The 16,626-nt window shown below is 33.7% G+C and overlaps 3 protein-coding genes across 3 annotated transcripts; 2 read left to right on the top strand and 1 right to left on the bottom strand.

Annotated features, from left to right (window-relative positions):
- Positions 1–589: 589 nt before the first annotated feature.
- On the top strand, positions 590–1,690 carry LOC122579426 (putative GEM-like protein 8). Its single transcript, XM_043751599.1, has 3 exons — positions 590–859; positions 953–1,227; positions 1,312–1,690. The coding sequence occupies exons 1-3, from the start codon at positions 625–627 to the stop codon at positions 1,495–1,497; spliced, it is 696 nt and encodes a 231-aa protein (XP_043607534.1). The 5' UTR covers positions 590–624; the 3' UTR covers positions 1,498–1,690.
- Positions 1,691–2,731: 1,041 nt separating this feature from the next.
- Positions 2,732–3,841, bottom strand: LOC122579837 (GEM-like protein 7). Its single transcript, XM_043752087.1, has 3 exons — positions 3,588–3,841; positions 3,212–3,486; positions 2,732–3,121 (listed from the first exon to the last, which is right to left on the bottom strand). Exons 1-3 carry the CDS (start codon positions 3,757–3,759, stop codon positions 2,936–2,938), a joined length of 633 nt encoding a protein of 210 aa, XP_043608022.1. The 5' UTR covers positions 3,760–3,841; the 3' UTR covers positions 2,732–2,935.
- Positions 3,842–6,741: 2,900 nt separating this feature from the next.
- On the top strand, positions 6,742–12,801 carry LOC122578555 (WD repeat-containing protein 26 homolog). The gene is made up of 6 exons (XM_043750535.1): positions 6,742–6,844; positions 7,498–7,634; positions 9,018–9,896; positions 10,494–10,595; positions 10,784–11,413; positions 12,444–12,801. Exons 3-6 carry the CDS (start codon positions 9,111–9,113, stop codon positions 12,672–12,674), a joined length of 1,749 nt encoding a protein of 582 aa, XP_043606470.1. The 5' UTR covers positions 6,742–6,844; positions 7,498–7,634; positions 9,018–9,110; the 3' UTR covers positions 12,675–12,801.
- Positions 12,802–16,626: the final 3,825 nt, after the last annotated feature.

Below are 16,626 nucleotides of genomic sequence, written 5' to 3'. Positions count from 1 at the left end.
GTTTCTACTTAACTCACCTGTATTTTTTTATTGGTGACAGTAGTAAATCTACATCATCCTGATTTTGACATAGAACACTTTTTATGAGGACCATTAAGACTTTGCCCTTTATTTTTTTCCTTTATCCTTATTTTAGTTATCTATGTCTGGGACGTAAAGGGTACTTGGAATCATTATGTATGCCATGTGATATGACGCCATTCATGGTGTGTCTTGGTTGCAGCAAATGGAGAAAAAAAGATCAAAAAGATCCCATGACCTACGTAAGATTACAGGATAAGAAAGCTTATTAATTTATACCACTTTACACATCAATCTGATTAAACAAAACAAACCCATCATCCCACTATCCAGTTCTTATAACTTGCTCATGTCATTTGGATATGACTTGTTGCCATGTATAAAAAACTAATGAATTAGTCAGCATGGCGACACTAAGAAAAGGTAAAACCTTAAATCTTATCATAAGTGACAAGATCAATAAAGGAAAATTAGCCCATGGTCCTAACATATCAGAGTTGATATTTTGCCCTCGCATTCAGATCACCAAAAAGCATGACACATGGATGACTCATCCAACAAAAAGTTGTTGATTTATGCCATCTTTACCAGCTTATAAATATCATGATCATAAGACATTACATACCAAGCAATTTCGGCTCTAAGCACATCCAAATCGCAGCAACTGAAGGTCAAGTTATGGATAAGAGACTCTCAATCAATGTCAAGGGCATCCCGACGATTTCAACATCGGCGCTACTTCTTTCTAAACCTTATCAACCCTTTTTAACTCTTTCTACTTCTACAATCAATGGAATAGAAAGAAAAGACGGTTTTGCAGTCTCAATTAAAAATCATGGTAATTATTTCACTCTAATACTACATTGATAATAAACAAGCATTTCTAGTTTTCTTCTTCAATCTAACAGAGTTCCTTTTCTTTTTGTTGCAGGTAAATTAGGACCCAAACTATTAGAGATTGTAAAGCACAAGTTAAGTTATAGTGCTAAAATCATACCAATTGGCCGTGAAGGGAGAATTTTCAGGAAAAACTTCAGTACCATTGACTGTGAAAAGTTGCTACATGCTTCTCAATGTTGCATATACACTACAGCTGGTGCAATAGCAGGAAGCCTCTTCATTTCTACTGAAAGGGTGGGATTTTGCAGCGATAGAGCCCTTAAAACGTATTCTGCAACAGGGGAGCTGTTAAAGTTCCAATATAAGGTTAGGAGCCTCTGAAGTATTTACATATCGGGCAAATGTTCTTAGACCCGTATTGCATATATGCTGATGTATTTGTTTTTGCAGGTGTCAATACCGTTAGGAAAGTTAAAGGGAGTAGACGAGAGCATAAACAGGACGAGGCCATCTAATAAGTATGTGGAATTTGTGACGGTGGATGATTTCAGCTTCTGGTTTTTGGGCTTTCCAAATTATAAAAAATCTTTAAGATATATTCGTCAGACAATTGGTCACAACTGCTTAAGTAATTAATATAGAACATTAATTGTTTCTCTGTTCCATGTAAATATAGCAACATTATGTTGTACGGATACCTTTCCAAAAGGAGTGAAAATGTATATATATTTGTTGATGTGAGACATTGAAGATAACTCATTTCTCATTGTCTATTTGCTTGGATGTCTTTAATTCTAACTTCAAGAATCGTTTCTTATGTTTTGTTTAAGTGTCATGAATTCCTACTTCATTCTATTCCACTTGATTTAAGTATTGTATAACATTGGAAGTTTAAACATGAGCAACACACATATCTGCAGATTGACCGTCAGTGAGCTCTGACAACAAATTACAGGATACATATTTTCTAAGTATAAAGGATTAGCAATGTAATGGAGAATATATCTATACTCTTAACTTTATATAAGAATATACTGTTAAAATATCATACAATTCCGAACTCCAAACAAATTACCATGAATCTTCTAGATCTCAAACAGGTTTTTTTTAATCTTTATTTGCTTTTAAAAGTCAGCATATGTAACTTTTTGTGAACACATGCAAATGCTTTGTAATCACATGAAATCACACAACATAGCCATGAGATATCTATACTAATGACATGGCACATGCATTGTCTAATTTTGGGTACTATATAGTGTCCTACATATGGATTGGAAAAGATCCAAATAAATCTTATGTTCCGTAACCATAAACCAGAAACTACATCATTATGTTTGCAGAATTAAAGCCAACTCATCACTTAAATATCTATTTCCTTTTCTTGCTCATGTAATATGCATGTGATTTGTTTCTTTGTCGATTATATTATGCGTTTTCCAACTTGTGTTCATTACCAACTGATGAATATCTATGGATGAGTAGTCAGCATGAGAATAGAAAGTAATTTGTATAAACCTTATCAGAACGACCAATATCGATAAAGGAAGAGTAGTGTAGCTTGAAAAAAGGTGAAGTATACCAACAATATTCTCAATTGAACTACCCAGTCAAGATTTCATCTTTATCAGCTCATATATATCATGATCATATCGAATATACACTAAGCAGCAATTTCAGCATTCATATCTGCAGAGCAACCAAACCACAACAATCCATGCATGTGATATATAGATCATAACATGGATACCATTAATTTTTCCAAAAGTTCAAGGTCTATTTTATAATTAAAAATAAGACTAAAGAATCTAGACATGAACTATAACTAGGTTGATTAGTTGATGTAATTGTAACCTTTGAACTTTAGAGCTAATTGACAAAGGTTTCTCATAAATTTGATTTAATATACATCAGAACACATCTGCCATGGCAATCGAGACATTAAAGTCCTATATCGACATACCTCTTTCGCACATCAAAGAAAACACTTATGCAACAAAAAGAGGATCACTTAATTAGAACTAAATAATACAAGTTATATTTTGAAATTTACATGTAATTATAATCTTCATAGTCAATTGCGTAAGCAGTCAAAACTGATTGCATGATGAAGGTATCTTAAAGTTTTCTTATAGTTTATGAAGCCCATAAACCAGAAGTTGAAATCATCGACTGTCTTTAACTCCACGTAGTTGTTCGATGTCCTCTGAATGTTTGTACTCTCATCTACTCCTTTAATCTTATCTAACGGAATTGAAACCTATACAAAAAAAAATCAAAGTGTCATCAAGTTAAAGTAGACGAAATGAGCAAGAGATACTGAAGGTACTGATATTTTGAAGTCCCCTACCTTATATTGAAACTTTAACAGCTTTCCCGTTGTAGAATATGTTTTGATGGGCCTGTTACTGCAAAATGCAACTCTTTCTGTAGACACAAAGAGCAGGCCTGCAATTGCACCAGCCGTGGTGTACAAGTAGCATTGAGAAGCTTTCAGTAGCTTCTCTTGCTCTTGGATACTGAAGTTTTTCCTGAACATTTTATCTTGGCTGCCGAATTGGATGATTTTGGTTCCATGACTCAACTTGTGTTTCATGACTTTAATTAGCTTGGGTACTAAACTCACTGCATATAACAAAAATAAAGCGATTAATTATAACTTGAACTTAGTGAATGTCTGTTGTTTTTAGTTGGAATTAATATTAATACTAGAGGAAGAAAATTACCGTAGTTTTTAATCCAAACTGCAAAACTGTCTTCTCTCTCTACACCGATGATCTTGGAAGTAGTAGAAGTGTTAGAAAGAGTGTAATCAGATTGATATGGCTTGCACAATAGTAGTCCCTTTGTTGATCTGACCGGAATTCCAATAACAAGATTTGAGAATCCCGGATCCATATTTTGACAGATGTAGTAATGTTCAAATTAAGTCTGCAATAAGCTATTGATTAGATGTAGTAATTATATTTGAAGCCAAATGCTATATAGCCATATATAAAGATAACAAAAGGTGGATGCATGAGTCATCTATGTCTCGTCAGTTTTAATTTGTGGTTAGACATGAACCCATAAGTAATGTCATTGAATTACTTGAGGTCTAGCTTAATTAAGAAAGTTTAGTGGCCGGTTGAGCTTTTCTTTTTCTGTTTGTTGGCTTTTTCGATCTTTCATGACATCGTTATACTTTCTAAGACATATATTATGGTCTAGCTACTTGCCAACAAGTCACACATGGAAGTGATAAGATGGCTTTATTAATTTGAGCTGTAAAGTAATGGCAAAGGAAGCTTTGATATCTTTTAGTTTCCATTCTGTGGTGGTTGTGCGGCATCATCAGATCTTCAGACACTTTTCTTCTTTTTTTTTGCTAACTGCTCATAGAATCCCAAATAGGGCATGCCGTGTCGATCAAAAGAGACATGGGATCGACATAAGATCAATCATGATGCAATGTATATGCTCACCAGGTGCCAAAAAAGATTATCTTTTATAATATGTATTTGCTTTTAGATTATATGTTTTCTATCCCAAATTTGACATCAATATATGGAAAATATTGATTTTTTTAATCTTTCAAACCCATGCATTTGTATATATAATACTAGTGGTCAGGCCCGTCCAATGGACGGGTAGTCTCAAAATATATTAATCAAAACTAAAAAGTTGGATTTCAAATTTATTAAATAGATATACCAAAATCAACTTGAAAATTTGCTAGCTAAATAGCCACTCCATCGGTCAAAAAACTCCAAAAGTTATCCGCCCAACGAAGAAACATACGAAAATTAACTTCATATAAGTATTGATTTCAGTTTACCCTTTTTTTCAACTTTAGTTAAATAAAAAATTTACAGTTTTTATATTCTAAAAGTGTAAACTATATATATATAAAAGTATAATTAAATATAAATTAGGTTAAAGTGTAAATTGGTGATGGAAAATCAAAAAGTGTAAGTTAATTATTTTAAATTGGGTTAAAGTGTAAATTGGTGATGGAAAATCAAAAAGTGTAAATTAATTGTTTTAGATTGGGGTTAAAGTGTAAATTGGTGATGGAAAACCAAAAAGTGTAAATTAATTTAGATTAATATTAAAAAAATTAGAGGATTAATAAGGAGGGAGAATTAGACTCAAGGAGGTGGATTAGAGGTGCCAAATGTACCCCCAACTCCCTCTTTTAGTTATATTATAGATTGGGAAAAGCGGATTATATAAAGTCTATATTGCCATGAAAGAGTTGTTAATCAGGCTAAGGAACCTGAAAACGGAAGTTGTAATTAGCATGGCTTTAAGTTGATTAATAATCAATCAGCTGGTTGAGTTGTAAAGTAGCGAAAATATATGGTAGCTATAGCTTTATAATTTATTGTCTTTCGGTCGGTCTCTTTTCAAGGATATTATATGGAAACTTTTTCTAGCGTTCAAAGAATCCGGAATAGGCCATGCCATATCATCATGGTCAAAAGAAATGAGACATGATACATTGATACATATCATTTGATTCTAGCAATGTATGTTCCCCTGGTGCCAAATAAATAAAGTTTCTTTCTTCTAAAGAATGTTTTCTATATTCTAATATCAACACAAGTGATTTTTTTATTTATTATTTTTTTTTAATTTGTACTTTTGAGATAAATTGGAGGTGGTCAATAGACAATAGTGTCTTCTCGATGTATTAAGGTTATTTCAACTTTCAAGCATGAAGAAACTATTCTAATGTTGCTCAAGAAAACAGTTGAGCTAAGCTTTAAATCGGCCCACCAAATTAAACTTTGCAAACAAACTAACTTGTGTGTCTACTAAAGATTGATATTCGTAGCGGGCTTATTATAATGGCCCATTTACTATGCAATGCAAAATGCATCGGATTGGTCCGATTGGAAATGTTGTTCCCTCAAACATCATAATTTCTAGACATACTAAAACTCTCAATGCATCTCTTTAAGAGTTTTTGATTTCAATACCATCTTTGACAATGTATAAAAAATATTGAGATATAGACAAGCTTACACTTACCAAAAGTTAAAAAACTGTTTCCAAGTTGTTGAACCTAATATCACGAGCTTCATTTAAACAGTCACTAGCATGATGGTTTCCACAATTAGTTCATAAGCTTATTTATGTTGTTAAAATAGCCTCATATTTATTTCATTTCAAATAATATAAACCGATATAGTAAGAACAGGCTTAGACACAACACTTTTAACATATATTTTCTTAGCTAAAGGCACGTTCATGCTAACAATATCATACAATGCTAAGAAGTTAATGTTTATTTAGGCTTTTTGTTAAAGAGAAATTTATACCTTTTTAAAAATACATTTATATAAATTAAATTTGATATCTCTAAAATCATTAGAAATTTCGAGTCGCCATATAACAAAAAATTTAATATCGTTACATCAAATGAAACTGTTGCACATGAATCGAAAGTTTATATGATTAAATTAAATTTATATAAATGTAATTATAAATTTACAAGTATCTAATATATTACACCAAAACGCCACACTAAACATATCTCATAAGCGTGCTAGCTATGTGTCATAATGAAGACAATTAAGCATCTCGAAACACCTATCGATCAAATCATACACATAATTATGAGATTATACCACTCAAATGTAACAAAAGTAGATATAATGTAATGGTGATAGATATAGATACATAACAAAATAAAAACGAATTCACAATACATATCTTCGTGTCTTTTTAATCTCTTTAGTTATGATATTAGTACCCTAATCACGTTTCCAATATTCGGCTAAAAGTCGGTTAAACTTTTTTCAAAGAGTAAAAAGTAAATATAATTTTGTTATCAAAATATACCTATTTCCATTTGGATAAATTACCAAAAGTGACCCCATATCACCATCATTGCCTCCATCCCTTTGATGCCAAATTTCACTACTAGTCTAATTCCTTCATCATCATCATCATCATCCCCAGTCTTCACCAGTTTCCTATCTTTTTCCACCGTCAGGTATATCTCGATCATTCTCCTCACGCACTGTCTATATCTATATCTGTATCTATATCTATACATATGTATATTCTTTTATTTATTTGTTTATTTTTCATTGATGTATTCTTGTAATACACGTAACTTGTGATTCTAACCCTAGATCTGCCATTTATTTTGTTGCGTACAATACTTTATCATATTATTGTTTGATTGGTTTATTTATTTGTGTTATCTTTCTAATAAAATTTGTGATTTTTTATTGGTTTAAAGATAATATATAATAATATTGATATATGGGTGCTGGTCTGTTTATGATCAATAAAAGATTGGATTGTCGTTTTCGATGCAAAACTTTGAGAAAAAATGGTTAGGAAGTAGAAACATTTTGTATTCTCTGCTATTCGTTTTTATCGAGTGTAGGACCATTTTAACTCTCTCCAATTTCCAAGTTGAGTCGCGTAATATCTTTCAAGTTTGGGATGGCATATGCAACCCATTTTCTTATAGTTTCTGTAATCTGTGTAGGAAATATATGCATATTTTGGATATTGATGACTGTATTGTTGTTTATTGGTTAAACAGTGGGTTCTTATCGTGTTAGCGCTATTTACATTGAAAAGCAATAACTTTACCACTTGGTTTCTTACTTTGTTTCTTCTCTTATATTGCAGCGAGTAGAGGCGACCTCTCGGCTTGTTTGAACCTATCCGGCTCTTTGAAATTAGTTTGTGAGAGTCAAGGATAGAGTGTGGCGCTTTAAGAGGCAGAATCTGAGCATTGCTTGAATGGTCTAAAGTGAAACGCCTAGGTATTGTGCCATATATTCCTTAAGAGTTGCTAGAAGTAATGATATATTTATAAGTTTTGTGGCAAGTGTAAGAGTATTGCCTATTCTGTATGTAGTTTGTGGGCCTACAACATAAATATGGGGAACCGTTTTTTTTCTTAAGTGCTCTGCTTTTCCTTTTCGATCTTACTTGGTAATCAGGGTTGTAACGAAGAAATTATGTTTGGGGATCCAAATACGTAAGTCGATTTGAAATTGTTGTCATAGCCATTTTAGATGTTCTCATTTCTCTCTATAAACCAACTGGGTTGGATCAGTGGTTGGAGCTCTTGTCTCTAGAAACAGGGGTCAAGGGTTCGATCCTCGTGCCCAGCAAGGCTGGAGGTCCTTTTCTACCTTTGGTAGAACCTGGAAGCAGCCTCTCTACCTTTGGTAGGGGTAAGGTTGTCTACATCTCAAAACCCGTGGAAGATGGCATTGAGAGTTACTTTACTTTTTCATTTCTCTCTGTAGCACAGCATGTCCATGCTGTATCTCAACCCTTCTCTTTCGTGACCTGGTTGACATTGACAAGCCATCACATCACTGGGCTTACTGTTGTTTTTTTTTATTGCTTTTTCAGTCCGTGTTTTGGTTTACTTCTTTGTTTATGGGTCTTCATCTTTTACGACATGTTTTGATAACTCGTGTTTTGGCTTACTCTTGTTCTTTAACACAGAATGCAAGTTTTGTTTTTAGCATAAAGGCTGTAGCTTTTATTATTAAGGATGCAAATAAGGATATTAGAAAGTGGTGGTATTAGATATTAGGGGTGTTGCAGACAAGAAGGTAAAAAATAGGTTTTTGATATACTGTAATGACATTACAGAAGAGGGACCGACATTAGTTGGGAGAGAAGCATCACTTTGTTATGTTTGATCTACCTTTCTATGTTCGACCCCCTAGTCAGTCACTTTAGGCATCATTGGGCATGGACCACCAACAGGCATTGTTAATATAGCTCTTTGGTAGTGCTTCAGGCCTTCAGTGCAACCTGTGGTTTTTTTTGGTGTTAAGTTTATATTCGTTTTTTGGACTTTTCACATGCTTGTTTTTCTTTTACTTTTCTTTTTTAAGATATACAATATGATGGTTAACATTCTCTATCATATTGTTCTATGAATATTATTAAGCTTATTGATTTACAAAATAATGATGATAGTTTAAACTTTAACTTGGATAATACGGAGTATAACATTTTGTAAGTAGTTTATGCGTGGTTTGACAGATGCACACATCTCATGCGGAATACATAATTATCTTTAAAATATAGATTTGCCATCACTTTTGAAGTTTTCTTGTGTTCTTATCTAATGTGATATTATATTAATATTTGATACATATTCTGAAAAGTTTGTTTTCCAGGTAGTTATTGTGATTCACTAAGTTACCCAAGAAGTTCCTCCCGTTCTCCTTTGACTTCCTATTGTGATCATATATGGGCTGAATGCACATTTCATGGGAGGTGTAGAGGATGATGAACCACCCTCAAAACGCATGAAAGCATCTACTAGAAAACTAAAAGGTCTTTCAAACGGCTTGTCTTTCAAAGAACCTGCAAGTTGCTCATCGATGGCTCGACCCCTTGCTTCTCAAGGGGACACTGAAGTTATTGGTTCCAAAGGAGTTAAAAAAGTAGAGTTTGTTCGAATTATAGCCGATGCATTATATTCTCTAGGGTATAGTAAAACTGGAGCTTGTCTTGAAGAAGAGTCAGGAATACCTTTTCACTCATCTGCTGTTAGTAACTTCATCCAACAAGTCCTTGATGGAAATTGGGATGGAAGTTTAGCTTCTTTACATAAAATTGGTTTAGTGGATGAATCTATAATTAAGTCGGCATCCTTTATAATACTACAACAGAAATTCTTTGAACTTTTGGATAGTGAAAAGCTAATGGAAGCTTTGAAAACACTGAGGACTGAGATTTCGCCTCTTTCAATTAACAGCAATAGAGTTCGTGAGCTTTCTTCCTTTATTTTGTCTCCTACATACAAGATTAATGATGGAATGTCTGATCAGCGAAAGGTCAAACCAAAGCCTCGTTCAGAGCTACTTGAGGAATTGCAAAAATTGTTTCCTCCAACTGTCATGATACCTGATAGAAGATTGCTACATTTAGTAGAACAAGCTCTTGACTTGCAACGGGAAGCTTGTTTGTTTCATAATGCTTCGGTTGGGGAAATGTCATTGTTCACCGATCATCATTGTGGAAGAGATCAGATTCCTTCACAAACAGTTCAGGTCAGGGTTTCCTTTTACGTTTCTGTAGTTGATTGCTCAGCAATCAGTATTAGCCTATTAAGAGGCTTTCCTTTTCATAGAGTTAGCAAGATGGGTGAGTTGGGTAACATATTAAGATGGGTCTACATTGAACCTGTCAACTTTTATTACATGTCAAAATGGGCTGGGTTGAGTTGAATTGGTTCGGTGATATTCTTTTGTTCAATTTCAAGGAAAAAGATTTTAATAGTGAAAGTGCTCCATTTTATTAAAAAATGAAGCTCCTACCATTATTATGTAAATATATGAGTAAAAACAGTTAAGGAGGTTTTAATGTTTATGCATTAGCAATAGACTTTGGTAACATTTAACACGGTTTACCCGTTTGACCGATTTCCTTCTTAGCTAAATATTATTATTTGACCCCCTTGACCTCTATATCATAAAATACTACTTTAATTGACCCATTATTTAGTAAGTTGGTCAACTTTCCATCTCTTTTAATGTGGTGTTATTCTCAATGTTTAATAAGCTATATGTGTGTCTGTGTGTTACATTGCATGGTAATTTGATTTCCAGGCTATGAGCACTGATTTCTTTCAATTACTGGCATTATAGATCTTACAAGACCACCATGATGAAGTCTGGTACTTACAATTTTCTCACAATGGCAAATACTTAGCGTCATCGTCAAGTGATAATTCAGCAATTATTTGGGAGGTAACACTTTCTCCACCTGTTAACGTTTAGTTACTTGCATTATTCCTTTTTTCTCCCCATATTTTAGTTACTTACATATGTGGTAACAGAGGTATTTTATTATTATTGAGACACCTCACATATGTGGTGGTCTGCAAACTTTAATAACTTTCATCCAAATATAATCCTCTTTCTTTGGTTTCTTAAAGGTTGGTTTGGATGGTAAAGTCACATTAAAACATAGATTAATTGGCCACCAAAAATCAGTTTCTAGCATTTCATGGAGCCCAGGTGATGATCAGATCCTCACATGTGGTGTAGAGGAAGTTGTCAGGCGTTGGGATGTTAACTCTGGTGAATGCCTTCATGTTTATGAAAAGGGCCTTCTTGGTTTAGTCTCATGTAGTTGGTCTCCAGATGGTAAATGTGTGTTTTCGGGGTTGACTGATAAAAGCATAATAATGTGGGATTTGGATGGAAAAGAGATAGAATGTTTAAAGGGTCAAAAAACTATTAAAAATTCTGACTTGCAAATAACAAGTGATGGGAAGTTGATAATTACCGGTTGTAAGGAAACCATGATACTGCTGATTGACAGAGAATCAAGAACTGAAAGATGCATAGAGGAAGAACAGATGATAGTTTCATTTACATTATCTAGGGACAACAAGTACCTGTTGGTTAGTCTCTCGAATGAAGAATTACATCTTTGGAGTATCCAGGGCCATATTCGTCTTGTTGCAAAGTATAAAGGTCATAGACGGTCTCGTTTTATCGTTAGGGCTTGCTTTGGTGGACTTGAGCAAGCATTTATTGCTAGTGGCAGTGAAGATTCTCAGGTATCTTTTGTTTTTGTCTTGTACATGTGGTAATATGTGGGGGTTGGACAGGTTGGGTATGGGTCTAAATGGATAATGTTTTGGTATTTGTCAAAACAAGCTATGCAATGCTTGGGCTCCCCAAACCGCTTTTTTCCGTTGGCTAGTTGTATCTAAGGTTATGTGCTCCCCAACCAAGTGGTGGCTGTTCAAATACTACTTGGTATGAGCGCCGAAGAATTTAGGGTGTGTGAGTTTGCTGTTTGGAAAGAAAAATTAACTACACCAGTCCAGGAAGACCCAGAACATCCCTCCAATTTTTTAAATAAATGTCAAGTTTGTGCTTTTTATATGAGTGCAGCGAAATATTATCAAAAAAATAAATGAAGCAATTGTGTAGGTTGTATGCATCAGATATAGACTTTGAGTGACTATTGACTCATTTTCTCTGTAGTTATTTCTTAATCTAATTCTGTTATTGTCTTGTAATTTGGGTTTCGGTTGATCTATTATATTCTTGAAAGTGCTCTAGAAACTTAGATGCTTAACTTGCAACCAAAATCTAATGGCGCTGCTGAGATTGCTTGATACCATTAAGTCAAAGCCATTTGGTTTTACTAGGGGTGGCAATTTTGACCTATTAATAAGAAAACGGATTGATTTGGGTTTTATATTTATTTCTCTATGCTATCGAGTCAAAACAAGTAAACTTTAAATACTTGGCTAAGGTAATATGGGTCAAACAACTGGAGCTGGTTAAAAGTGTTCCCCTATCCAGCAATCCCCACTACATAAATCACGTGTTTATACCCTTCTTAACAAGTATATATATTCTAGAAGAAGTTAATCGTTATTGTAATAATAGGTTTTTGGGTCATATTTAATATATTGATACTATAAATTCCAAAAGAAAATAATCAGTAGGGATGAAAAAGTTAGCAGGTCAGCTAAGAACCAACTCAACCTATCTTGACATGTCCTAACCATTAGACCTGTAATTTACCTCATAGTTAGACTTGGCTGATGTATGATTGCTGCAACATGGTTGTAGGTTTATATATGGCACAGAGGATCAGGGGAGCTAATCGAGACACTGGAAGGTCATTCTGGGGCTGTAAACTGTATCAGCTGGAATCCAGCAAATCCACATATGTTGGCCTCAGGAAGTGATGATCGTTCAATACGCATATGGGGACTAAAACAGTTACATTCAAAACGGAAAGGTAAAGAAAAATTGCCAACAGACAATGGGAATCACTACTGCAATGGAAATACAATTTGAACAACTTGTTTTCTGTGTAAATACTTGACTTCCTTACTCACCGCTGGATATTCGTAATTGTAATTTGAACCTCAAATCCATCTTTATCATCCTAATAAATGTTCTCTACTGCTTTTGTGTGTGCTAATGCTTAGTTTATTATTTACTTTTGATGTTGGTCTATGTTGGGGTTGACCGACTTAGGCATAAGCTCGCTCACTGATTCAAAAGCTGGTGCAACATACTATATGCTTGGAAGTTTTTGAAAACAACGATGGTTAAGGATGTCGTATCATGAAGTCAAATGCACTACTTGCTTTCAGATCTTACAAGGGTTTTTTGTGATTTTTTTAAACTACACTTACATGGGCATTTAAGCTTATGGCTTTCAAACTCTGTAAGTTTATAAGTTTTGTCTACCTCACAAAACTTATAGCATGTTATGAAAAAAAAAAAAGATCTTGATTCATAAACCACTTAAAGTAGCTATATCAACTTACTGGTAGATTACGTGCAACTCTTAATTAGATGTATGTTGCATATCGAGTTTATTTATTTTAATGTTATTCCTAGCTCCATTGATGTTGTGTTATTAACATTTAACTTTCTAAAAAGAAATTGCAGGATTCGTCCCTGTGGTTTATCCATTTTCGTAGTTTACAATCCTGTTAAGTTTTTTTAAACAAATCCGTCCAAACTTGTTATATCCTTTGCAAGTTACGTCTCTGTGGCTAACGACGTTATTATTTGGTTGTTAAGTCGACGCACGTGAGCTGCACGTGAGGGCAGTTTTGTAATCTGTCACCCACAAACAACTTTGTAATTGCACGATTCGTCCTTGTGGTTTGTCCATTTTAGTGGTTTACATTTCTACTCAATAATTTTTGTGTAATAGATCCAAAGTACGCAAATTTGTTGCATGTACCATCCATGTGGATGATGTAGTCAATTTTTTTTCCGTTAAATGGAATCATGTGCCACACATGTGAAGGTATTTTCGTACATTCTCCCCAATCATACACCTATTCTTTTTCTCTTTCTTACTTCTTACGACTCCACCAAAATCAATTGAGTTTTTCTTTCTTTGTTATTTTCACATATCTTTCATAGATCATCAAATTCACCTTTATTCAATTTCCTTCTCATCCAGTTATTTTTGAAATTAGTTCTTGTGATATTTAGGTTGTTAAGGCTCGAACAAAAAGAAACTGCATATTAATACACACCCACGTATAGAGCCAGAAGGCCTATAATCCCATAAAGATATATATATATAGTGGGTATATATGTTAATATGTATATGTAAATTCGTAGAATCCCATAAGTATGTGTGTGTGTGTGTGTGTAAACAACATACAAAGTAATTGTTCGGGTAATAGAGACGCCAATTAGTGGTGGTCCGCGATTGGGTTTCTAAACAACTTGGTTTGTGGTTTGTGGTTTGTGGTGGTGGTAATGTTGAGAGCTTGGTGGTGGTTGGTTCCAATGCAGATTATGCATTTTTAACCAATCCCTCAACAGGTTAGCTGTATACACCAAACGTTGTTTAATTCCACCATCAAAAAATCAATGACGGTTTGCAAATTTTCGAAAAACCCATCAAACTTTTTATGGCACGTGATCCCATTTAACGAAAAATATTTGACGACATCAACCACAGGGATGGAATATACAACAAATTTGCGTACTTTGGATCTATCCCACGAAAATTCTTGAGTAGGGATGTAAATCACTAAAACGGACAACCACAGGGACGAATCGTGCAATTCCAAACCTGTTTGTGGTTCGCAGATTACAAAACTACCCTCACGTGCATCGATTTAACGACCAAATAATAACGTCGTTAGCCACAGGGACATAATTTGCAAAAAATATGACAAGTTTGGACGGATTTGTTTAAAAAAACTTAACAGGGATGTAAACCACGAAAATGAGTAAACCACGGGGACGAATCCTGCAATTGGAGCTCAAGCTATAAGCACTAGTCAATAGCTTTAGCTTCTAACCCTTTTGCCTACCGTAACTTATATATGAAATGTTAATAAGATTGTAGTCTTCCCGTCTGATTAACGAATAATCTCAAAATATATATCAAAACTCAATATCAAAATAATAAATAACAAAACAGGTGAAAAATAATAAAACATGAATAAAACAAATTTAAAAGACTAAACCCTTTTGTAGTAGAAAAAGAAGAAGCCATAATAAAACTACAATTGACAACAAACTAAATTAAAATAGATGAAAAGTAACAATAACATAACAATTCAATATCAAATAAAAAACAAACACGAACAAAATACCAAAAATAAAGTTAAAGTAATATAAAAAATAACGTATGTTTTTTTTGTTGATAAAATTTACTGAATTTGATTTATTTATTAAAGATATGAAAGAGAGATAATATGAATGAGAATGATTAATAAAAATTTAGGTTTATATCTTTATAATTTAAAAGGTTTTGTTTTAATAGAAAAAGGTTTATGATAAAGTTTTAAATATAATTGTCTAATTAATAAGTAAATGAAAAATAAAAAAAAATTTGGAAAAAAGGAGAAAGCTAGAGTAATTAGGAGAGTTTTAGGCTAAGAATAGGGTATAGCTCAACCTTCTCTTTTAGTTATAGGATTAAAAATTAGTTGTTACAAATAGTATAATATTGGGCATATTTGTCTCCGCCATTGGCACTATATTTTACTAAATAAACTAGTAATTGAGGTCCTCTGTTAAACACATTTATACAATTACAAGTTTTAACAAGAAGCTCTAAACAAGATACCTGATGCAGTATCATCGGGTCTCGGGCTCTCAGCCCAGGACCCGACCCACAATGCGGTTTTATTAAATAATCTTTTATTTTTATAAGTTATCATTTTATTTATTAGGATAATTATGAATTGATTTGTTTCTTATTTTAATGGAGTAAGGATTAGTATAAATAAGGATTTAAGTTATTGTAATATGGAGTTGATTATTATTGAGTTTATATGAAAATTGACATTTTGTCAATGATTTCGGTCTTTGATTTAATCTTTTGATCTTTGAGCCATTTGATTGCGTTAGAAACTGCATCAGTTGGTATCCGAGCTCAGGTTAATTCAAATGACTTTGTGTGATGAAAACAATTTTTTTACTCGCCGAATCGCCGAACGAGGCAGCGATGAAATCGTGTTCTATTCACAAGATCGCAAGTTCCAAGAAACTAACCCAAAAGATGTCATCTGGGATGAGATCATTGGGAAAGAGAAGCATCCTGAAAACGGGGATGGTTACAAGTTTCAAGAAACCGACTCAAAGGCTTTCGTCCGGGATGAGAACTTCGAGTAGGAGGAGTAGCTTTGTTTGAAGATGGGAAGATTGAGCCTTGTTTATTACATGGAGATGTATTGAGTCGGAATATTAATTGTGACAAAAACAATGAGCCTTCCATGCATATTTGATCTAGCATGTTACTATGGGCATAATCAAGCAGGATTGGGAATGTCATGGTTTGTTCGATTTGGAAGGTCTCTCTACAATACCTATTTTAATCTTTTTAAAACTTTACATGTGAAGGCATTAAAGATGTTGAAGGCTCTCGACATTACGGGGATTTTGATGATTTCGGGTATGAATAGAAAAAATCTATGGAATTTTGCTACAGATTTTTGGGGTGGTAATCTTGATGCTATTTTAAATCAAATAAGCAAAGAGAATGGATTGTTTCTTCTGGATTTTCGAGATCTTCACATTCAAAATGAGTCCTATATTGCAATATATGTGGTAACAAATCACCCTTAGATCTTTATTTAATTTAGTTGGGGTTAAAAGAATGAGAATGAGAATTCCATCAAAAGGCTAAGCCGACTGTACGTGATAGTGGACCAAGTCTTTTCGTATTTGAAATCTATTTCAAGAAATATGTATTTTCAAAGTCCTCCCATCCTTAATACCGGTAGTTATGTTCGTATTAAAGGCAACAGTAATGTCGATT

The sequence above is a fragment of the Erigeron canadensis genome, chromosome 8 (assembly GCF_010389155.1).
Source record: "Erigeron canadensis isolate Cc75 chromosome 8, C_canadensis_v1, whole genome shotgun sequence".
Lineage (NCBI taxonomy): Eukaryota > Viridiplantae > Streptophyta > Magnoliopsida > Asterales > Asteraceae > Erigeron > Erigeron canadensis.
The sequence above is the reverse complement of the archived record's forward strand: the minus strand, read 5'-3'. Positions and strand labels throughout refer to the sequence as shown.

Bases quoted from the DNA above. Each gene is read 5' to 3' on its own strand.
- LOC122579426 (XM_043751599.1), top strand. From the start codon at position 625: ATGATCATAAGACATTACATACCAAGCAATTTCGGCTCTAAGCACATC. The intron at 860-952 runs GTAATTATTTCA...TTTTTGTTGCAG, and splicing joins AGTCTCAATTAAAAATCATG to GTAAATTAGGACCCAAACTA. The intron at 1,228-1,311 runs GTTAGGAGCCTC...TTGTTTTTGCAG, and splicing joins TGTTAAAGTTCCAATATAAG to GTGTCAATACCGTTAGGAAA.
- LOC122579837 (XM_043752087.1), bottom strand. From the start codon at position 3,759: ATGGATCCGGGATTCTCAAATCTTGTTATTGGAATTCCGGTCAGATCA. The intron at 3,487-3,587 runs GTAATTTTCTTC...TGTTATATGCAG, and splicing joins AGTTTGGATTAAAAACTACG to TGAGTTTAGTACCCAAGCTA. The intron at 3,122-3,211 runs GTAGGGGACTTC...TTTTTTGTATAG, and splicing joins TGTTAAAGTTTCAATATAAG to GTTTCAATTCCGTTAGATAA.
- LOC122578555 (XM_043750535.1), top strand. From the start codon at position 9,111: ATGGGAGGTGTAGAGGATGATGAACCACCCTCAAAACGCATGAAAGCA. The intron at 10,596-10,783 runs GTAACACTTTCT...GGTTTCTTAAAG, and splicing joins ATTCAGCAATTATTTGGGAG to GTTGGTTTGGATGGTAAAGT. The intron at 11,414-12,443 runs GTATCTTTTGTT...ACATGGTTGTAG, and splicing joins GTGGCAGTGAAGATTCTCAG to GTTTATATATGGCACAGAGG.